Source organism: Pseudochaenichthys georgianus, chromosome 9 (assembly GCF_902827115.2).
Source record: "Pseudochaenichthys georgianus chromosome 9, fPseGeo1.2, whole genome shotgun sequence".
Lineage (NCBI taxonomy): Eukaryota > Metazoa > Chordata > Actinopteri > Perciformes > Channichthyidae > Pseudochaenichthys > Pseudochaenichthys georgianus.
In genome coordinates this window covers 23,099,624-23,123,166 of record NC_047511.1, presented here as the reverse complement: position 1 = coordinate 23,123,166, position 23,543 = coordinate 23,099,624, and the positions used below count along the sequence as shown (strand labels likewise).

At 40.5% G+C, this 23,543-nt stretch overlaps 1 protein-coding gene across 2 annotated transcripts in view; it reads right to left on the bottom strand.

Moving 5' to 3' along the window:
* Positions 1–22,899, bottom strand: part of LOC117451980 (dmX-like protein 1) — a 56,871-nt gene extending 33,972 nt beyond the window's left edge. For both annotated transcript variants that reach the window (XM_034090374.2, XM_034090376.2), the window contains exons 1-24: positions 22,563–22,899; positions 21,374–21,607; positions 20,360–20,485; positions 16,623–16,700; positions 16,000–16,078; positions 15,711–15,855; positions 15,362–15,428; positions 14,926–15,110; positions 13,839–14,043; positions 12,189–12,372; positions 11,400–11,576; positions 10,915–11,153; positions 9,379–10,096; positions 8,793–8,914; positions 8,244–8,333; positions 7,785–7,887; positions 7,543–7,662; positions 7,026–7,244; positions 5,037–6,253; positions 4,559–4,820; positions 4,249–4,382; positions 3,666–3,852; positions 3,434–3,544; positions 2,675–2,844 (exon numbers count right to left, since the gene is read on the bottom strand). In XM_034090374.2, coding sequence (XP_033946265.1) covers positions 2,675–2,844; positions 3,434–3,544; positions 3,666–3,852; positions 4,249–4,382; positions 4,559–4,820; positions 5,037–6,253; positions 7,026–7,244; positions 7,543–7,662; positions 7,785–7,887; positions 8,244–8,333; positions 8,793–8,914; positions 9,379–10,096; positions 10,915–11,153; positions 11,400–11,576; positions 12,189–12,372; positions 13,839–14,043; positions 14,926–15,110; positions 15,362–15,428; positions 15,711–15,855; positions 16,000–16,078; positions 16,623–16,700; positions 20,360–20,485; positions 21,374–21,460 — 5,025 coding nt within the window. In that variant the 5' untranslated portion in view covers positions 21,461–21,607; positions 22,563–22,899. The remainder of the gene's footprint in view (positions 1–2,674; positions 2,845–3,433; positions 3,545–3,665; positions 3,853–4,248; positions 4,383–4,558; positions 4,821–5,036; positions 6,254–7,025; positions 7,245–7,542; positions 7,663–7,784; positions 7,888–8,243; positions 8,334–8,792; positions 8,915–9,378; positions 10,097–10,914; positions 11,154–11,399; positions 11,577–12,188; positions 12,373–13,838; positions 14,044–14,925; positions 15,111–15,361; positions 15,429–15,710; positions 15,856–15,999; positions 16,079–16,622; positions 16,701–20,359; positions 20,486–21,373; positions 21,608–22,562) is intronic.
* Positions 22,900–23,543: the final 644 nt, after the last annotated feature.

Here is a 23,543-nt window from a genome sequence, read left to right as displayed (position 1 = left end):
TATAACACTTATGGGAGAAAGAGGGAAGTTTTCCCCCCTCTGTTGGCATTCAAAGAAAATCAGACGAGTGGTTCGCAGTACCCTTGCAGGGGAAACTCTTGCCATGTCAGATGGGGTAGACAATGCAATTTTTCTAGCCACACTATTTTCTGAGCTCACTACTGGAAATGCTGGACTGAATGCACCCCCTGTACTCTGTGTGACTGATAACCACTCTCTGTTCGATGTGCTCAAGTCCACAAAACAAGTCACAGAGAAGAGACTCAGGTTGGAAATCAGTAGCATTAAGGAGCTCATACAGAGCAAGAGGATCAAGCAGGTGCGTTGGTCAGACACAAAATCTCAGCTCGCTGACTGTCTCACAAAAAAAGGAGCTTCGGCTCTTGTGCTCTTAAAAGCACTCAGTGAAGGACAATGGGATCTGGGTTAAAGTGTCTGTTGAAATGGAACATTGAAAACACCTTTGTTTATGTATTTGTTTCTTAAATGTTTCCCTAATTTATGTTGACTACTCAGGGAATTTAAACATTTGTTAATATACTGTTGACCACAGCATATTACTAGACCGACTGGAAAACTGGGTGGGACTTTCGGAAACAGTTCTAAATTGGTTTAAATCCTACTTAAAGGATAGAAACAACTTTGTTTCTATAGGTAAATACACATCTGAGTTGACAAATATGACATGTGGGGTTCCTCAAGGCTCCATCTTGGGGCCTCTTCTCTTTAACATCTACATGCTACCACTGGCTCAGATAATGAAGAACAACAAAATAAGTTACCATAGCTATGCAGATGACACACAAATTTACGTAACAATTTCACCAGGAGACTATGCTCCAATTCAAACACTGAGTAAGTGCATTGAACAAATCAATGACTGGATGTGTCAGAACTTTCTCCAATTAAACAAAGATAAAACTGAGGTAATGGTCTTTGGAGCCAAGGCAGAACGTTTAAAAGTTAGCGCTGAGCTTCAGTCTGCAATGTTCAAACCAACAGATAAAGCCAGGAATCTAGGTGTAGTCATGGACTCTGATCTGAGTTTCAACAGTCACATTAAAACAGTTACTAAATCAGCCTACTATCACCTAAAGAATATATCTAGGATTAAAAGACTAATGTCACAGCAGGATTTGGAAAAACTTGTCCATGCCTTTATCTTCAGTAGACTCGACTACTGCAATGGTGTCTTCACAGGTCTCACTAAAAAATCTATTAGAAAGCTGCAGCTGATTCAGAACGCCGCTGCTCGAGTCCTCACTAACACTAAGAAAGTGGACCACATCACTCCTGTTCTGAAGTCTTTACACTGGCTTCCTGTGTGTCAAAGAATAGATTTCAAAATATTGATGCTGGTTTATAAAGCACTGAATGGTTTAGGCCCAAAATACATTACTGACCTCCTGCTAAACTATGAACCATCCAGATCTCTCAGGTCTTCAGGGACTGGTCAGCTTTCTGTCCCCAGAGTCAGAACTAAACATGGTAAAGCAGCGTTCAGTTATTATGCTCCAAATATCTGGAACAAACTCCCAGAAACCTGCAGGTCCGCTGCAACTCTTACTACTTTTAAATCCAGGCTGAAGACTTTTCTTTTTGTCGCTGCTTTTAATTGAACTTTTCATATCTTAAACTGCACTGTAACTTTTATCCATGTACTTTTTCTAAACGTAATTAAACTCCATGACATTTATGAGAGGGACTGCTCGAAAGCAGAGATATTTGGAATATCTGGCATCGACGGATGAAAAATAGTGTTTTGGTAACACGGAGTGTTTTGGTAACACTTTAAAGACTTTGTTATGGAAGCAAAGCAGGGGAGGGGGTGTGTACAGCCTCCTGAGGGTCCGATTGTGGATGTCATGCGAGCAAAATATGGTGAAGAAAGTCTGTCTAAATTAAATCATATTTTAGACTGCACTGTAACTTTTATCCATGTATTTTTCCTTAATGTTTATTTTATTAGCACTGTAACTTTTATCCATGTACTTTTTCTTGTAATGTTTAATTGAACTATTCATATTTTAGACTGCACTGTAACTTTTATCCAGGTATTTTTCCTTAATGTTTATTTTATTAGCTTTTCTTTTTTAATGCTTAATGTCTTTCATTTCTTTTTTGTAAAGCACTTTGAATTACCCTGCGTCGAAAAGTGCTATATAAATAAACTTGCCTTGCCTTAAGTCACTGTATGATTGTTTTATGATTCATGCAATGTAAAGTTATTTTTGTTTAGTGTATTTCTTTAAAAAGATAGAATGAGATTGTTAACATGTAATCTCTTTGCGCCTATACTACAGGATATACGGTAGTCTAGGTTGCTCTCTTGAGGCTGTGTAACGCATGCGCAGTGAGTCTGTGTGAGACCTGGAGCATGAGGTCCACTGTTCGTTAATGGCTCTGTATTGGTGTTATGTACGTTGATGGAATAAATCAAGTTAACAGAAGATAAACGTCGTGTTTATTTGTAGTAGACTAACAGTAATGGCCAACCTTCAAAGCCTTTATGTGACAACTTATTGGATTTTAGCATCTTTAAAAGGATTTTTTACATAGGAGAGAAGAATGCATCTGATGCACTTGCGTCTAGACGGGGGACAAACGGCAGAGACACCTGAGAGATCTCTACTGAGTGCATTCATTAGTTAACTACTGTCACTGGACGCCTCACCTTCTCTATACACTTGCGTAACTTGTTGGTGCTGCGCAGCCACCAGCCCACGCCCATGGAGCGCAGCTCCGGCCAGGTGAGCTCTCCCTTCTGTAGAGCAGGCAGCATGTTCAGCAGCTCCTCCTCAGCCTCGGAGTGGAAGGCCCAGGCATAATGACATGTCGACAGGCCTGAAGAGAGAAGGGAAAAAATTAAAGAATGGAAAAGGGAGAAGATTCTGTATTTCATAGGTAGAGTATCAACACTGTTTAGTGAGTAAAAGCAGATGTGCAGTATATATTAAAAGCAGTGAGTTGCATCATCCAGCTGCAATGTTGTGCAAGGGGCCATTGAGAATTGACATCGTAGTGTACAGCGATGAAGTGCCTCTTGTTCACCTTTTTTGCTTAGACATTTACTGTCAAAGATCTACAATGGAGACATCAGTAACCTCTTATGCCTAGCTTTAGAGTTCTTTATAGAAATACCTCTATGATACCTAGGTGGACAATGAATATATATCCAAAAGTAGTATGCCGGGAGACAAATCTTCAGGCTGCTACCTTGAAACTAAAATTAAGTCTTGCAAAATCGTACAAGGGGAAAATATGATGGACATTTTAGACAATATTTGCCAATTTTGAGCAACATAAATATAGTTCTTGTTGGATTAGAACATGTATATATTCTATTTGCCCTGTACAATGAGTTGAATGTAGTGTGCATCAGCTATAAAACGCCCCCAATGAAAGCTATTTGAAACCCACTTCCCCACGTTACCTTGCCGTAGCAGCTGTGCCCGGTGTGCTGGAGGCAGCGAGGTAGAGAGGAAGGTGTGGAGTCTGACGGCGAGCAGGAACTTCAGACCGCACTCATCCAGCGTCTCACCACCTGGTCAATCAGACAGACAGCTCTTATTACAACCTCTAAACATGATGTTGTGAAGCACTTATCTTCTGCAGGTCTATCTATTTCAAGAGGCCTTATTTGTTGTGTCATTTTCCTGAAGTACCTTTACTCTTGCCTTGGCTGTCCTTGAGGTCTGTGCTTGTGGTGGCGATGGTGTCGGCCAGCGCCATGAGAGACATCTGCTCCATACGGGTCAGTCCGGGCAAACTGGAATGCAGGAGGTGACTGGACAGAACCTGAGCATGCTCTGGACCAAAGAATGTCGGACTGTACTGCGAAAGGTCAATAACCTACAGATAGGAAATAAGACAGGACAGTCTGTAAAATGATTGGAATTGCATTTTTTATTTGTTTCATAAAATAGAGCGGGACAGGAAATAAGGATAAAACAGAGAATATGTTATGGCTGAAACTCAAAACTAATTTATTGAATATACAAGCTTTTCTAAATGTGTAAATCTTTTGGCAATATCTAGAGACCTAGCCATCACAAGGATAGATTTTGTATGCATTAGCTAGGGCTGTCGTGGGCCTTTAAGGCAGCAGTAGGTAAAAAATGAAACTTGACATGCGCAATTATGCATATCTATGCTTTTAAACCCAAGTACCAAAAGAGCCAAAAATGTTGCTGTCCACTCTCATTTTTAAAAATATCTTTAACCAAGCATAAGTCAACAGAAACGGACCTTGTTTCCCGTTTCCTCTTGATCATCTTCCAGAGGGTCCAGGTCCACGATGCTGGGCGCTTGAAAGAGCTCATCATAGACATCAGCGTGACTAGAACCGTGCCCACTGTCTCCACTCACACTGCCCACTTTATCTGTAGGTGGACACAAGACGGAGACACATTACACAAGATATGCATTTCATAAGAGTAGATTGTCATAAAATAGCAAAGAGCAGGACTCTCACCAAAGAGTGGGATATTATTCTCAGTCTCTTACACTTTGAGGATAATTATTATTATTATTATTAAACCACAAGTTGAACCCTCACCAGGTTTTGGTGACGTGTCCTCATCATCGGCTGCCAGAAGGGCGTAGAGAGGCAGCGGAGGGATGGAGCTTATCTCTGTGTAGTCAGGGGGGGAGTTCTCTGCTTTGCTGAACATTTTGGAGTCTCTGGCCGTGCTGCCTCCGGCGCTGATGGTTCGAGAGCGCAGGCGTTTCTCAGGGTTGGTCGTACTGTCTTTAAGAGCCACAATTTCTCCAGCAATGCATTTCACCAGATGGGACAGGATGGCTTTGGCACGGTGAACCTTAGACAGACGGATGATGTGACAATATATATTTAAAATTATAAGTCACAACAAAGGGTGAAAATCTGAATTTTTCATTATTTTGTAAAATGTTTAAGTTTGCGTTATTTCTGCTTCACACCTTATGAAATGTAATAAACTGAGCCGAGTGATTTTATGGAAGGAAATCATCACAAGAAAAGATAAGACATTAGTTAAGTAATTTCTTTAACGTACCCTCCCGAGATCCATGAGCTCCAGCAGCTGTACAGGGTGGTACTGGGGCAGAGTGGGAAAGAGTTGGTGAGCTGCTTCAAAAAGCCCAGAATCTTCCTTCTCCAGCGGCAGGTCGTAAGCTGTTCTCTTCCCACTGAGTTTCTGAGCAAGACTCATCATGGATCTCGTCAGGGCCCTTTTTGGAGGGGCCAGTGTAGACATGGGGGCCCCAAAGCTGAGCCCCTCCTCCTGGCTCTGTCTGACGGCAGAGATGATGGAGGAGACGCTGCTGCTCATGTCTGTGTCCTGGGCAACGCTGGCTTTGAGTGGGGCCGGGGGCTGCCACTGGGAGTAGACGTGCATCTCACAGTCCATGCCTACTACCAAAATGCCATCTCTCACCCAGGAGAGGGACACAGGAATGGGTAAGGAGCCTTCCACAGAGGAGACCAGATTGACTGAGCGCAGTAGAACCAGACGGGACGAGCTCAGGTCTCTACTGGCCTCTGATGACAAACCCAGTTCTGGAGGTTTCCCAGAGAGACGGCCGTACATATAAATCTTCGTGCCGATACCAACAGTGAGGACATGTGACCCGTCTTCTTGCGAGACCCAGTCCAAATGAACCAGGCTCGCACTACTAGAGGCAGGACAGTACTGGTTAGGTATAGGACAGTCCATGGCACTTGGGATATTGGCACTCTCTGTGCTGTCCAGGACTATGGTCTGCTCTAGAATCCACTGTGAGCCACCAGTGGACTCACACTGAAAGATGCTGATGTGGACCTGGACCAATGGCTCATTGGTGTTTGCTTGGTTGGGGCTGGGGGTGAGATTTGGGCTATGCTGTACAGTCACAGTTGGGGTCATGTGGGTGTTGATACTGTTTATAAAAGGGGAGCAGGCCAGAGTAGGAGGACAAGTCAAAAGTCCCTGAGAGTTCAGGTAAGGTGTTGAGTTGAGAGGGGAGTTTGGTGTCTGCCTGTAGGCGACAGCAATCCGTCCCGAGTGGCAGCAGCTCACCTCTATGGGATGACCTTGCACACTCACTGCGCTGCTGTTAGGAAGCATTCCCTCCACCAGCAGAGGCCACTCTTCCCACTGGTACACCAGGTTGTCCATACTTGAAGGCTCCATGACTGTACACCTCCAGAAACGCACCTTTCCATCTGAACAGGAAGTAGCGAGCAGGTAAGGCAGACGATCAGCTGGCAGAGAGCATGATGCGCTCAGGTGACCTGCAAAGAAGAACATTGTTATTCTGCATGAAGTTTTAATTACAGAATGTAATTTGCTTTCAGACTATAACTTCTGTGAAGTTTTTCAGTTTCAAAAAGGTTTAGTTAGGCTATAGGCTGTGCAGATAGCAACATTAAAAACAGTTTATAAACTGTCTAAATGTATATAGGACTGAGGCGATTGCATGGTTAGAAAAAGCCTGTGTATTGGATATTTTGTGGGCTTTCTCGACAGATTTGAAAATCATCATTCATGTGAACTTTAAAAGAAAATAATCCAAGTCCTGTATAAATTGCTGAAAAATATCCCCATGTTTGTCAGTATGAAAAATATTTAATAGTTACAAAAACAGAAAAAACATCTTTCTGGATCAATAGCTCTTTCTTAGTCAGAATATCAATATGTTTGCGAGAAGGTTATTCAGGTCAATGTGTACAATCACTTTCTAACTAAAGGCCAATTTCTTTAGAAATGAAGTTCCCCTGGCAACAACAAATGTGCACCTTACTCAATAATGGTGTCTGTAAATGCCTAAAAAAGCTGCTAAGTGTCCACATCTGTGCTCAGCTATTATACTGGCTTACTGCATCTTGTTTTATTCATTACAAATGATCACAATACTGCAACTACTATAATTAATAATCACTGTCATACTTAAAAAGCCTTGTGTTGTGCTCAGGGTCTGTGTGCTCGAAACTGCATGTCACTACAAGGTGCTGTTCACAGACTTTTGTATTACGTGCACGAGTGCGTGTCCTCATTGTCCCTCACCTGCTGAAGGTGTCACACTGATGGCCTCCACCCCTTCTGGCAGAGCCATCTCTTGGCTGTAGAGCCTGTGTGTTGTGAGGCTGAGGCGACAGGCACTCTGCAGATTTGAAGTGCAGGGTTTACTCTTCTGAGGTACTGGAGAACCGAACGTGTCAAAGCTAAACGTAGAGCTGTTCATATCAGAAGCTGAGCTGGAATCGTTCTTCGTCGAGGTCTCTTCTGTGGGGAAAAGGAATTAATCGATTCACTTTACTTTTTGACATTAGTCATTCTTTTCATTTGAATATAAATATATATTGTAGGATGTTCATAAACTATTACAAATGATGCCTGGTCAGTCCAAAAATAACACAATTCAAAACTTCACATTAGTGGGACACTGCTTAATAATGTACAATATCAATTTGTCAGGCTTCCCGTTCTTTGAGAAAAACGGTTGTTTAGCCCGTCTTACTTATTTGACAATGATAAGAACATTTTCCCATACCCTGTAGAGTATTTTGTTTAAAGTACCCACCCGTGGTGATGGGTCGGGCAGCGAGATGGAGATGCCACATGTGGAGGAGCGAGCGACCTGTCGGGGTCAATTCGACCACAACAAGGAAGAAACGTGCAGAGAAGGCTGTATCGCTTGAGGCTGCAGGGGAAACACAGAGAATATGAATGAACAGTGCCACTGTGAATATGTTTGAAGGTGGTGCAAATACTAAACCTTTATGATAGACATTTTTAAGTGGAAAAACACTATTCTGTCTGTACCAGTGTGAGGGGAATCAGGAGTTTCCTGTGTGTCCTCCGTTCTCTCACTGCCGAGGATCAGATCCTCCTCAAACACATGAAGAAGCTGGGTCTGCTTCCCCTGCTGTAAAGAATAACAGTAGATATTATTAAGCTACAATGTACAGGCAAACTGACACTCAGCTGTGTTAGCGTTACACACACACACACACGGAAAACTGCCTACTAACCAGTTTATCATGGTTGACCTTTCACGGAGATTCAGAAGTCTACTGGAGACTGTTTTATCCTACCAATGGTCTTTATTAAAGTATAGCTTTTACATATATTAGAGTTAATATGTTCTGTATGTCAGAGGGGAAGTTTCCATTAATATCCTTTTAATGAAGATGTTTACAGTCTCTTTACTGTAAGACAGATCAGAGTGAGAGAAAGGTAAGGTTCTTTAATTAGACTCCACTTTTCTTTATGTATACTCACAAAGTCCGTAATGGCATCCAGCTCTATAATACACCCTGGTTTTGCTGTGGATTGCTGACTGATGATGTTGAACACCTCCCCGACATATTTCTAAAGAGAAACACATATTAACATTGACACATCATTAGGGCATGTTCAAATAGGGAGCCAAATGAGAAAAATCATTCAAATTAATAATGAGAAGAAAGGTTTCCATCAACATTGCTGTGCTTGATAACAAGTTAATGGTAATAGCCAGAGCAAGCTGTTTATATGTTATGCAAAAAGAAACAAATATAAAACGACTAAATAAATACATCATAAAAAAAGAAAATAATCAACCATTACTTCTTAGGGCTTAAACTCTGCTGTATTGGGTTAGAAGTATTTTCATCTCATTTCTCACATTATTAAATGATCCTGTGTAACGATTAACTCAAGTCGGCAAACATTAACACTTCTTAGACAAGACTGCAAATTAGCTTTATTTTATTACCTCACTTTAAAAAGGTCCTAGGGGAAATACTGATTTGCTGAACATACGCTGCAGAGACTTGTTTGAGGACTTACTGATATCTCAGGATTGGAGAGCTCACTCAGGAGTTTCTTAGCTTCGATAACAGCCTGATACAGCCGGAGTGAGTGGCCGTCACTCGCCACGAAGCAGGCGCTGGGAGAGTTACAGTACACACCTAAAGAGAGTAAGACAGTGTTTTCAACAAATAACCAAAAAATTAAATATAGAACAATTAGGTACAGTTCATTTAACAAAGAAGCAAATATTGTATATATCAAAGACTGTTGTTCTAAAGTTTTAAAGACTATATCCAATCCAGCAACAATGTTTTTAGTGGGATATTATTTGAAATGTAAAAGCCTTCATGGATTTCATTGACTTGTTTTCAAAAGGAGCCTTTTATTTATGCACAAATGAGGGTACACAAACTGATCTGAACAAATGATATATTTATGGATTTAATGTCCCAAAGCATATTTCAGCAAAAGACAATTCCCTTTGTAGTAAGAAACAAAAACAACTTGGTAAACAAAAGAACAAATCTCAAAAAGATACCCGTGTCTATTCATAGGCTGACTGCCAAGTACTTTATCATATGTTGCTTTAACAATCTCCAGACAATACATTATATTTTCTCACCTAAACAGCTGCTGGGGATGAACGTGGGCAGCCAGGCTACATTAGCAAACGCTGATGCGTGGAGAGAATTGATCCGAGCAAGCTCAGACACCCCGCCTGACAGAGACAGCGGGCCAACGGGGTCTACTCTCCATAATATAAGCTCGCTGTAGATGGCATTTGGATCCTGGGAAACTACACCCAGGGATGACTTGCTGGGCCGTGACCCTCGGGGCAGAGACGCAGGGTGAGAGAAACCAGAGGAGTAGGTGTCGGGGGGAGCCAGGATGCTGTCTGCCTCGGGCGTCCTCAAGGCGTTGTGGTGCGAGGTGGTGAGGAGGAGAGGGAGCAAAGAGTGACAGGCCAGGTCGTTGAGGTGGAAGCGGTGGCCACAGTACCGTGACTTGTGAGAGACGCTGAGCACAGTGGAGAAAGCAGAGTCCTCGGCAAAGCTGACTGCCCACTGGTTCAGGGAGCCGTCAGAGTGTTTGGAGATCATGAGGACGTTTGGGGTGAAGATGCTCAGTCGAAGACTACTGCTGGGTGCAGTTTTTCCTTGGCCTCTGTAGCTTATTAGAGCCGATTTGGTTTGAGGCAATGTGCTCCCGGGTGGTCGCTGTCTGTCATGTTGGATAGCCAGATCTACGTTTTTGTTGCAGGCGTACATAACCACACTGTGGCTCAAGGAGATGGCATCACCTGTAGGGAACGCCACAGGGATACGGGACACAAAGGAAACCTGAGAGAGAAAGGAGACAAGATAGCATCTAATTTAGAGTAAATTAAACATAAGGCTCCGGGGTTAATGATAGGAATGGCTCAGTCAATCAACTTATTATATTAGAGCTTAAAGAAGCATTCAATATGAGCTTAAGGTCCTGTGTGACTGTGATAATGACCCAGATGGCACTGAAGCTACAGAACTCATTTAACTAACTAACACATTCAGAACAGAAGCTGAGTGACAACTGTCTTTCAAAAATGAATTCAGTCACTAAGACAGTGATGGAGACTTGAGGGAAACAGCCTTCTTCGTTTTCTCTTCAGATGTGACTTAAATAATAGCGTTTTATCTAACTCGAGCAGCCAGGCCTAATCAAATGGAATGTCAATGAAACCAGGGATTCATTTAGCTGCCTCGCCTGACTCCCTCGGTGCCTTGTCACGAGGAACTCATTATTTCACCACTAATAGAAATGCATCCTGGGACTTTTGAATGATATAAAGTAGCACATCATTAGAATACGTCTCCTCAGTTGAAGGAGAAACCATTAAAAGAAAAAATCACAGATGTCAAAATGATTCACAGCCTTATTGAGAAGATAAATTAATTATTTCCCCAAGAAGCGCTTCAATTGTGAATACAACCACGAGTGACCAAGAGAAGGTCTGCTCAGAGTTTATTCAATGACTTTATAATAGTTTCCAATTGAAATCTTTAAAGTGTGACCATTCAAAGTAGGAAAAAGAGTGTGTTTATTTGGATCTAAAATCGGTTAAAGGTGAGGCACTATGTTCTTAAAACCATAAGTTAAACCACATCAGCAGTGAACGTACCTGAGCTTGTCTGAACATGCCTGGCTGGTATTCATCCAACCAGTCCACATGCCAGACCAACAGAGAGCCGTCCATGGGATGGATACTGAACAACATGTCCGCCCCTTTGTTCCACTCCTCCAGCAGCACGTTCACCTGGTGCTTCACCGCTGCCAGGGGGAGCTCCACAGCCTCAGGTTCCTGGGAGTCGACTGGCCTGCTTCCATTATCTTCATCACAGTTCTCCTCATCCTCAGGCTCTGGAAGAGATACAAATCATAATGTAAATCCTGAAAATTCAGTTGAGAAGACTATAGGCCATATCAAATGTAAATGTATTGGTTGTCTGCATTAGCCATGGGAAGCAGAGCAGGTAATGGATTGGTTATCGGCATCAGCTTAAACAAATCATATTGTCGATCTCATGTCGAGCATAAAACTGTAGTGTTATTACATTTTCATTTGCACACCCCTTCAAACAAATGTTTGATCCTTATATTCTGTACCTTCGTTGGAGCATTCGTTCTGTTGCTCCAGGCTGCCTTGGAGCTGCTGTAGGAAGACCTCCATAGCTAAAGTGAAATGAAGCTCCTTGTTGTTGAGCCAGTGGACAGTAAAAGGGCCTCCAGGTTCTTCATCATCGGCGGCACTCAGAGAGGAGATGGAGGGCAGCAGAGGAATGTCTGTGATAAAGAGGTTACAACGTTTGGAGAAAAAAAAGCTAAGTATTACATACATTTACATTACATTAGATAAGGGGCATGCAGGCACAAATGTATATGTTGTAGCAAATTAAATGTAATGATGAGTATATCATTTGAAGTTTGGTAATATATAATTCAAGCATTCAAATCCTATTCTACAGCACTTCTCAGCCTCAAGGCACAAAGGCTTCAGGTCTAAATAAAGTGCCATGCAAAATCAGAGAGGGGGAAACACTGAGCAGCTGTAGCTGAACAGAACAACTCACTGCGATGTTAAATAAACAACCTCAGGCAATGCAACAAATTTACACCATTTCTTGCCATATGAAATAAAAAGTTGAAGCCCTCTGACCTCCAGCTGATTTTATTCAAGCAGAGTTAACCATCTATGCAGTCTCAGGGGTTTGTGAATAAATAATATGGTTCAATACTTTCTGTGGTGTCCTTTTCTTTAGGAGTACTTTCTACCATATTGTGGCTTGAAGTTCTTCACTACATTTGGAGAATTGTTGGTGTTGTGCAAGATGCTTGTAAGGAGGATTAAAAGGAAAACAATCGAGTTAAAGATAATAATGTCTGTGTGAGTCTAACCTGTAGCAGGGTTGATGCTGGCAGCGATGTGGAAGTGGCAGAGCGCGTTAGCGTGGGGCATGCTGCTGCTGCTGCTCCTCTTGTGGTTGTAGTGTCGGCTCAGGTTGTGAGGCAGGCAGCTAGTCAAAGAGGGCTGGGGGACATCCCGATGAAAGGAGGCGTGCAATGATTCTTGAAAATTTGACTGGAGAAAATGTTTTATTCAAGTTAGAAGATTAATAAACAAGTGTAATGTATTGTGACTTCTAAGAGCTGTTATGTGCTGAAAATCTGATTTGTTGACAGATATTAAATCTTTATCATATGAATGTATGCTGCCTTGCGTCCTTCAGTGTGCTTTTCCATCTTATAAAAAGGTATGTACAATCACAAAGACAATGAGATATTGCATGCATCTCCACAGAGATTTAAATGTATTGAATAACTTGAAAAGCAACAAGTGTTTTATATGGCGGGCAAAGATGGGAAACACTTCCCCCTTATCAACAAGGGCCGAACAATTAATCCAAATTGCATTCTCCATTTTGAAAAGGACATATTTGTCAAAAGTGAAATATGGGCCGAAATCTTAAATTCTGTATGAAGTACATGCTGATGAGTACAACGTTTTAAAAAAAAAAAATCATTTAATTTGATTATTGGAAGATGAGATTGTGGTGAAATCCCCACATCACTGCGTCCTGTGGGGACTCGCAAACAAACAAACAAATCGCCTCGCTCCTCTTCATAGATTTTGCATGAAATCCCCACTGAGGCAAAACACTAAAATTGTTCTCGTCTGCATCTATTCAGTTTTTGGGAGAGTTACTTCGTACTACTGCCTGGTTATCTGGCTCAGTCTGTGATTTTAATGAATAATTCCAGACATGTACCCTTACAGACTCTCCTCGAGGCACAGTGGAGACATTTACATACCAATTTTACTTTAATCTAATGTGCCGTGAACTCTGTTTTTGCAAGTGAGACCCATAGAGTTTAATCACCATATCAAAATGGGTGCCAGTTTTGTGTGTGTGTGTGTGTGTGTGTGAGTCCTAGCTAGGCTTACAGCAACATTCTAGGTCACTTAAAGCAGAAAACACCACCAGAACAGATGTGAGTTAGCAGTAGCTGAATGAAAAAAAACGCTCAAAAATGTTTTTCAAGTGCTTGGATTACAGAAACGGCCAATATCTTTCACTGATGCTTGTCTGAAGCCGCACAAAGCATTAAAAGCATATTCATGTCAGATAGCAAATTCCCTTCAAACTCCACGAGCCTCTTCATCATTTTTTTCTATTTTCTTACCAAGTCTGGCTTATTAGTAAGAGCTAAATAGGGCAAAGCATGTTTGCCTTTTATTTTCTCACTTTTAGTAAAATGATGTTGATATTCTCAATATAAAACTGCTTCAGATTCTTTTTGTCTCTAATACTTTGTCCACTGCATTTATGCCAATAAGGGTGGACAAAATATTATGAACAGCATTCAGTATAAAACAATTCAATTATGCTGCAAACTACAGCCTCAAAAAAGACCATATACTTAAATGTAAACTTCTGTCAAAATTGAAAGTAGAATTGCTTGACTGCTCTATTAGACTGCATTTGTTTTAGCTAGTTGTTTCAAACAATGATGGTAAGAGTTTTGTTTGTATTAACTGTAACTTACTCCCTGTGCCATTTTTCCTTGAGACTTCCCATTGCAGGCGTTTTTCCAAGAAGGGCCAGCAGATCTTGGTGTGTCATTGTGTTGGCCAGAAGTGTGGTTGCTGTGGTAACCTGAGAGGAGGCTGTCACCCGGCAACAGCGTCTCTGCCCAGAGCCGACACACGCTGTCCTTACAGCAGGTGAGCAGAACAGTACACACTGCACCTCTGGTAGGAGAGAGAAGGGAAGGGGAAGGGGTAAAGGAAGGATAATGGAAAAGGGTTTAGAAGAGGGGATTGAACCTGTCAGAAATAACTTTTATAAACAAATGCTTATTGCTGTACTCGATAGCAGGTCAAAGAAGAAGCACCATTAGAGCGATAAGTAAGGTCAAAAAGTGAAGAGTGGTAGAAAGGAGTAGTAATGACACTGGTGACACAAATGTGATTACATCTAATCCCTTCTGATGACAGACATGTTACACTTGTTTATTTGAAAAGGCAAAAGTTAAGTCAATTAAAACAAAACAGACAAGCTGCCCAAGATAGAATTATAGAAACGGTTTTATTATTGCAACCAATGACAGGCCTTTAACCCAGCGGTACAATCCGGATCACCACTTCTGTACTTCCTGAAGCCTAATAGCACAAACAAGCTTACTGGAAAGTCCGCATGGTCATTACAGTCTTACTGTCTGTGGTCATTCTCTGAGAAATGGTAGAGTAAGAATAATCTCTTTATAGTCATTTCCAAAGTAATAGTGCTGCATGCTAAACCTGCTGTGAACTGTGTCGCATAATAATTTGACAAGAGAACATTTACAGGTCACATAAGATTAGCAGTGCTGTAACAAAGAGTAATGTGAGACTTTAATACAGCACTGTGGGTGACCTACTTTAAAATGTTCTAACTTGTGCTTTTTTAGTAGTGTTCAGTTGTGAAAGCTTAGGTACAGATAAACTAGTTGAGATAAATGGCAAGTATGTAGGAAAGTAAATGTAGTAGAGCACCATATAACAAATAAACAAACAATAAATATAGGCAACAACATGCATAATTATCAATCCAAAGCGAGACAAAGTCCAGTTGGAATAATCGAGGGTCCATACCGTGGCATGTACTTGCTGGTCTTCCTCCAGGAGAAGCCAGTTACAGAGCGGGGATGGGCCAGGTAGACAAAGGAGAAGGCCAGCTTTGCCTGGAAACTGTCACTGGGCTCTGGAGGTGTGAAGCGTCTGGAAACACCCAACTTCCACTTACCGGTGCTGTACCAGACCTTTACCAGGCAGTCATCCTGAAGAGGAGAGGGAAACAGGGCAATTATTGATACCATGTTGTTGAGTGTGCCATTAGAAGTTAAAGCTATTAGGTTGAAAACTTAAAAATAAAACCCCTGTAAAGGCAGTACTGGTTAGTTAACGAATCAATATGAAAAGAGAGTGCAAATATGACTTGGACACAATAGCATCCTAATCGAAATATCACTATAATACTGCTTTTCTGTAATGTGTAGGATATTAAAGAACTCACGAAAGCTTGACTTACCTGTCCAGCAGTAGCAAAGAATTCCCCATCAGGAGAGAACTTCATTAAACTCACTGGAGAGGCTGTCCTACAGACAAAAAACAAAAACACAGTATTATCAATATTAAATATTATCTAAATCGTGTTGAATACACTAAAACTATTTGAAATGCATTCAATTACAAAACAAGTACATCTAAGGTTAGATGTATTAGTGTATTGGAGTATTAAATAATACCACAAAACAAATCAATTTTTTTTGTACTAAGCACATACATAGGGGGAAACACCTTTTTTTATTTCCTTAGAAAAAAGGAAGCATAGCCTCTTTAAGGAGATAGGCGGCATCATGTTCAGAGTTTGTTCTTACTTGCTCTCCCAGATGCACCTCCAGGCTGAAAGAAAGTCTCCTATGGTCATCTCTTTCTGCCTTCCTCCTTCTTCAGCTTCATCGTTCACTTCATCTATATGAGACCACAACTGGAGGCTACTAGAGCCTGTTAGGAGGGTGCTGCCTGGAAACACAAAAACACGTTCACTGTGAGGACTGACATGCTCCATCATATCATTCATACAAAAAGGCATATATAGCAAGAAGGTTTGACATACCAACACTTATTTGAGGGAGTATAATATTCAGTATGTTCCTGTTAAAGTACCTGTGGGGTGCCAGGCCAGGTTCCGTACCATAGACTTCAACACAAATTGACCAGTCTTCTGCCACTGGCAGTTCAACTTCTGTACACAAAGAATAAGACAATGTTAAACGTTATGATTGTTTAACGTTTGGTAGATTATAAAACATGTTATTTTGTCCCTTATATCAGTAGCAAAAGTGCATACACCAACAGTGAAGCTGCTCTCATGTGAGCAACATGTGATCAGACCACATGGACAGCAGCTGTACCACCAGGAAACCTTCTGCCATAAAAGAGGAACTGGCTTCTTTAGGATATGTAAAAGATTTCCATTCTTCATGACTATATTTTGACTTCTCTAAGAACAGAAGGCGGTTTAACAATGATGTAGCAAACATAGGACTCCTGCACTAACTGTAGAACATGAACAAAGAACAAAAGGGCTGCAGAACTTCTTGAAATATTTCTGTGAGGATGGTTCTTTGAAATATGTTTTTCCCTGGTGATTTCCGTTGGGTTTGAAGGAACAATATACTGCTTTATTTGAAATAAAGTGTTGTCTGAAAGAAAAAGGTCTCTTTTTCAGGAGAATGTGATTGCATGCATGACTTGATTGGGACTGAAAGATAATGCAGGCTACTCACAGGCAGCGATGTGTCCTTCTGATCTGGGGGCTGAACGGGCTCAAAGACACACACGATGCTTCCATAGGAAGCTGCAATCTATCAGAAGAATAAATAAAAGGAAACATGTTATATTTTAAGACATGCGTTTCTGATACAGAATGAACGATTTCACTGAATACACATTTTTCAAAATCAAATAATACTACACTTTATACATTACCAATACTATTATTCTTGTAAATTACAATCTGAAAAGCTTAAAACATTTAAAAAATGTATCTCATTGGAAGATTTTAACTGCATGTTTACGTAAAAGTAAAACAATTTAAATACTATGAAGATTTGGTCAGTAAATAATGAGTGCACATTCTTATTCAAGATCCTAATTAGGAAGACTAACTAAAGAACATTAGCTTGACAGTGACATGCCTCAATAGTAAATATGTATAGTACCTGGAAAACAAACCAAAAATGCCTCGAGGACATAACTACCTAGTGTTAAGTCAACATCTTGTTTAACAAAAGCACACCTCACATTCATGCACTACTCAAGGTCTTTCCATGGAAGCAACCGTCGACTGTTCGACTGAATGGCTGACATTTCTGTTGCAGTGGGCATAATAAGGTCGGGCCATGCCTCTATTGAGGTAAATAATGTGCTGGATGTCACAGAATGAGGACTGTGAAGGAGTGAGACACTCACACGGGTAAATGTGCATGTCTTAATTGACACAGGCACACACAAACAAGCCATCACACACACAAAGTAGTCTCATAGAGACAGACAATGGCTCATGGCATAATGATACAGAAGGTAATTATCTATTTCTTCAGGATACGTTACAATCCAATTTCAGTGGAGAAAAACAGTCAACATGGCTCTGCAATTGAGCAGCAAAAAGAAAAAAAATTCTAAAAAATAAAGTCACCTTTATTTGGTCACAACTACGCTTTTGTATGATTCATTTAATTTCAAACCTTTATTTATACAGATAAATCCCATTGAGATCATTGATCTCTTTTTCAAGGTTGACCTGCTCAAGTAGTTCCACATGAAACATAAAAACATAAATAGAACAACAAAAGGACATCAGACCGCATCATTTACATAATTATCCACATAAACAGGTACCAATAGCTTCCGATTGAGTAGCATCCAACCGAGCTTTAAAAACATTTAGTGGCACCAGATTGTTCAGTTTCCATTTAATTTGCAGACTATTCCAAGACAGAGGAGCTGCGCATCTAAAAGCTATCTTCCCTAAGACAGTCCTAGCAGTTGGCACATTTAATAAAACCACAGCATTCGATCTCAGGCAGTAGCCACTTACAATTCTCCGTGAGATCAGGGAGCAGATATAAGATGGAAGTTTCCCTAACATGGCTTTGTATATAAAAATGTACCAGTGACTGAGCCTCCGTACAGTTAGCGAAGGCAAACCAGCCCTTGCATACAGGGTACAGTGATGGGTTAATGCTTTACAGTTTGTCACAAATCTTAGTGCACTGTGATACGCAGCATCTAACTTGACCAGGCAATGGGCAGGTGCATTCATATACATCAAATCACCATAGTCCAGCACAGGTAAAAAGGTCACAGTGACTAGCCTTTTCCTGGCCTCAAGCGAGAAACAGGACTTGTTTCTGAAAAAGAAACCTAGCCTAACCCATGAAGTTTAAAAGTGAGACAATCATCAAGCCAGGTACCAAGATATTTGTAACAGGCAACCACTTCAAGTTTTATTCCTTGCGTAGTTACAATATCTAAAACAGGCTCTGGTGTCTTTTTAGCTTTAGAAAACAGCATTACCTTGGTTTTCTCAACATTTAAAAGAAGCGTTAGCTCAGAGAGCTGAGTCTGAATAATGTTAAAAACAGCCTGTAATTTAACACCAGCCTCCTTAATGGAGGGACCTGCACAGTACATCACGGTATCATCCGCATACAAATGTAAAGTAGCTTCATTCACATTTTCACCTAAACTGTTGATGTAGAATAAAAGTAGACCTAAAACAGAACCTTGGGGAACACCATTTGCAATGTTCAACCACTCAGAAGACAGCCCATCAAAATGAACACATTGGGACCTTTCAGAGAGGTAGTTTACAAACCACCCCACTGCATGGCTGGACATGCCTATACTGGCTAGCCTCTGCTTTAAAATGTGATGATCGACAGTGTCAAACGCTTTTGAAAGGTCAATAAATAGAGCTGCACAACTCTGCTTATTATCTAAAATACTCGCCACATCATTCACCACTTTCATTGTGGCAGTGATAGTGCTGTGTTGCTTTCTGAAGCCTGACTGATGTTTAGACAGGATGTCATTTGTACATAAAAACACCTTTACCTATTCACTCACTAAGCGTTCAAGAACCTTAGCCAGAACTGACAACTTAGAGATTGGCCTATAGTTATTTAATAAGGTGGCCTCCCCTCCTTTTAGCAAAGGCAGGACATACGCTGACTTCCACAATTTTGGAATTGTGTTAGTGCTGAGGGAGAGGTTAAAAAGAGTAGTGAGAGGTGGAGCAATACAATCTGCAGCTATCTTTAAAAAGAAAGGTTCTACGTTGTCCGGGCCAGCCGGTTTCTTAGGATCTAACTTGGTTAAAGCTTCACGAACAACAATAATATATGTATTGACTAATTTGTCAAATGTATGCAGATATAGTAATCCTGGAATGCTCCAAATGTTATTCATCACAGCATTGTTACTAAGTAGCTAGAAGGAATCATAAAATATGTGACTGTAAGCAGCCTTCCTGTAAAGCAGGAAGGCTTGCTTTGTCATGTTTGAGAAGTATGGTGCTTATGAGTTATTATGCTTTTGGACATAATTTCCTCTTTGGTACAATTTCTACTGATATCAAAACAATACAAGCTAGATGTTTTAGCCCACCCATTCACGATTCAGAGCTGAGCTTTTAATGCTTTGCAGTTTGATGTACTTGACTTACTAGGAGATTTTCTTTGGATGGACAAATCAGATACATATTATTCCTCTGACCCTGTGAACTGTGCTTGCATAAAACAATCCCCTATTGTGTGGTCATTAAAGCAAACGGAAGAACAAAAACATTTCATCCCGACTGATTCACAATTTTGTTGAATCAGGTATGCCATTAAAGGCGGGGTAGGTAAGTTTGAGAAACCGGCTCGAGATACAATTTGTTATATTCCATGGAATGCTCTTAACATCCCGATAGCAATGAATATCTTAAGTGCTTTGACAAAAAATCCATAAAAAAAAATGTCATCTGTGGAAGCCGTAGTACTGTAAAAAGCACGACCAATCATTTGAGCCGGCCCGGCTAAAATAACTGGATGGCCTACCTGCCTGTCAGCCTTCCATCTGTGCACAAACTTATCTCGTGCCCTCATTGGTCATGTGCGCGTTCGTGTGTGTTGGAGGAGGGGCTCTATAAGGAAGTGGCAGATTTGTTCCGGCTGTGTATTTTCAAATTCTAGCGCACTCAAGCTGGTTTCTCCAAAATTACCTACCCCACCTTTAAGAGTTAGGTATAAATAATTGTATATTATTATATCACACACATTCTTCACTGTTTGTACATGGTTGCCATCTTAATAGAGCTTTATATTCCATTAATCCACAACACAATATTGACCTCCAAAAACATTACTTAAAACTGAAATGTTTGTGCTGAACAAATATGATCTGGTATTTGGAACATCCTGGTTTGCACTGCAGCCTGAGAACCCCCCATGACAGAACTCCTCTCCATTCTGCTTACCTGTCCACCCTGCAGTGAGCACTCCACACAGCCGACCTGGATGTTGCCATGTTTGGCCCCCGGGATGATCTGCAGACGCTCAAAGTCACTGCCCAAAATCACCACGTCACAACCTGACGCATAAGCCTATCAAGAGACAAGAGGACAGCAGGAAGGGGAAAGAGATGTTAGGTCACTTCAACTACACTTGTTTTAGAGCCAGTGTCCCTAAGAATAAGATTAGAATGCAATGCCCTAATTCTGTGACTCTCAGAGGGAGATTTTCACATGAGCTGTGACTCACGGTGACTCCTTCACAAGAGGACAGGTGAACAGAAATAGTTCTCCTATTGATTCACTCTCTGAATAGCATTGCAGTAGTATCTCATAGAGTTTAGAGAGCAAGGAGGTAATGTCCTTCCTTTGTATTCCAGACAGAGCCCTAAAACCTTCAGTAAACAAAGACTTCCTGCAATTTTAAACAAATATTGGTAAAAAAAAGTAAGGCTTAAGCTAACACAGGCCTGTCAACAAACAAACAACAAAACATCTTGCAACTTGCCAAATGCCTTGGTCTAAAGTGTTTATATATATTATGTGTTTATAAAGGGTGGACATTTTTTTGTTCACCTGCGGAATGGCTAATGATTATTATATTGGGATTTTCTTGGTTACTTAGTCATGCAAATCCACTAGTATCCGAATACACACACAGAAATACAATTTTCTGGTTATTGTTTTTAGGCTGTCATCTACTTGAGGGTTTAGGCTTACTTTTTAAAAAAAAATGTATTCATGGCAAACGGATCACAACTTTTGTTTTATTCTTAGTCAATAGGGCAACACTACCCTTAGCAAAGCCGTTTTGCTAGCAGGGATTTTTTATTTTTAGAAATACTGTACTTTTGTTCGGCCTACTACATTTATATTTAAAACAACTCAATGAACAGAACTCTGATAGTTCTGCCACATCCTCAGCATTTGAGCTCCGAAATGTCTGGAAGGGAAATATTTCCAGAGCTTGAAATATCTTACCGTGAATGGCACATGGTTGACATTGCCAACAGAGAAACAATTGTCTCCAGGGTTGACAGCCCCAGTGAGGACCTGATGGAGATTCATGACTCTTGTTTATAATCCCCTTGTGTTCCTTCCTCCTCTTTCCCTTTTCACAACACCCTCCCACTCCAGGTGAGGTTCATGGGAAACCATGGAAAGGATGTGTTCATTTTCGTCTGTATCCAGAGAATTCCCGTCTCTATAGGTCTGCTGAAAAATTAAAGAGAGATGTAAACAGATAATGGTTTGCTTCAGTTAAGATAAAGCATATAGCATAATTCATGACAACAAAATGATTTGTCATATAATCTCAGGGGGCATGGTTTCTTTAAGCAGTGTGTCATCAGTTTGTAAATGTTTTATATTATCATAAATGTAAATTTGTATTACAAGTTAAACAAAGGTACTAAGGTTGAGTTGACCAACACAGGTTTGACAGAATTTCATTTCTGTATGCTGGCAACAAAGCTCATAGACACAAAGAGGCCATTATTAAAAGGGTGCAAGAAAGGTGTCACCAAACTAAGTGGGTCACCACTGTGCAGACTTTTACACACCTAGCTGCAACTCTGCAAGGCATATTACTGCCCTGTGTTTTACAACAGTGTTTGTTCAACAATCTTTGCTTTAGGCAGAGACAGGAATAACGAAAAAGTAACATGAAATTAATTAATCCAAATGACGCCTCCTCAAGCTTTACTGAATATATATCTCACTGTTGGGGTGTAAACTACATAAATGAATATAATTTCAACTTTACATGATAAAATAATATATTTCCCAAGTACCAAGTTAGAAATACTTACATTTCAAAGTTGTATCTGTACCATTATCACAAAGAACAGTAATTTAAGGCTTTTTTTATACCTGCAGAAAATGTTAGTGAGCCTGTGCTGTGGCGACTCACGTGATACGGATAAACACGGCAGCACATTAAACAGAGCAAATGACACCACATCTGACCAACACCGTGATCCGTATTGATAAAACATATACTTGGTTAAGTGTCTCGATGATTTTAAGCAAACATTTCATACATTGGACCTCCTTTTTAAGTCGTCGATTCATGACGCTAACTTAGCTGTCAAGTTAAGCTAGCCATCTGCAGTTAATAACATAAACACCGTAACATGAGCAGTGTTAGAGACAGAAATGCACTACTTACTTTGAGAAGTTACTTTATAACAGCTACTGGCGATATCACGTATCTCTTCCAGCTGCTGTTGTTGATAAAAGTGGCTCTCCAACGTTAAATGTTACATATTCGGTCCCCTCGGTTAGCTAGCGTTAGCGCGTACGTTTTTAGCTCCCGAGCTAGAAAGCTAGCTGTAGGTCACCTAACGCACACATTCAGTGCCTGACATTTCCTGCGAGCCAAGACAATAAGCTTTTAAATTACTTCTCAAAATGATAACCGTAAGAAGGAGCAAACCTCTCCCCAAGGTTAGCAAATAAAACGTTTCCAAGGAAGTAGCTTTTCCTTATGTTGAAGATGTGTCATGACTGTTTCACTGCAATGCATTGTGGTCTTTGTAGTTGCATTTTCACCAAAAGCAGCGCGAGATCTGCAAACCTATGGAGCTAATTTCCTGCCATAACTCCACAAACAAACTAAAAACAAATGCCTCATGATTCACTAACAAAGTTTGTTAGTGAATGGCAGGAAATTAGCTCCATACAAAGCATTCACCTGCTTCAGTACAAATAAATTACGTAGGCCTAATAAAGGTTACCATTTGTTTTCGTTGTTGTTATTTTGGTCCTATATTATGACCTTTAAAGATTGTGATGTTAGTGAACAGCTTCTCTGTTCGGGCGTTATTGGAATTTGTTTAAACTATTTGAATGAACACATTGCTCAAATCATCCAATTTGCTCAAACTCAATTGGCTATTTGAAATGTGAGTATTTTTCATCTGTTCAGACAATGGTTAAGATGTTACAAACATGTCTATATTTGGGAAATAGTTTTTCTAAACAAATGTCCTTGTTCATTGAGGAAAACAGGCCAGACATTACATAACGTGTATTTTCATAAGAAAGTATTTCATAAATCGAAAATAAATGAAGAATATAGATTAAGTATCAGCTATAATAAGAAGGTAATTTTGGACATGGAACACATCATTTACGTTAATGAAACAAA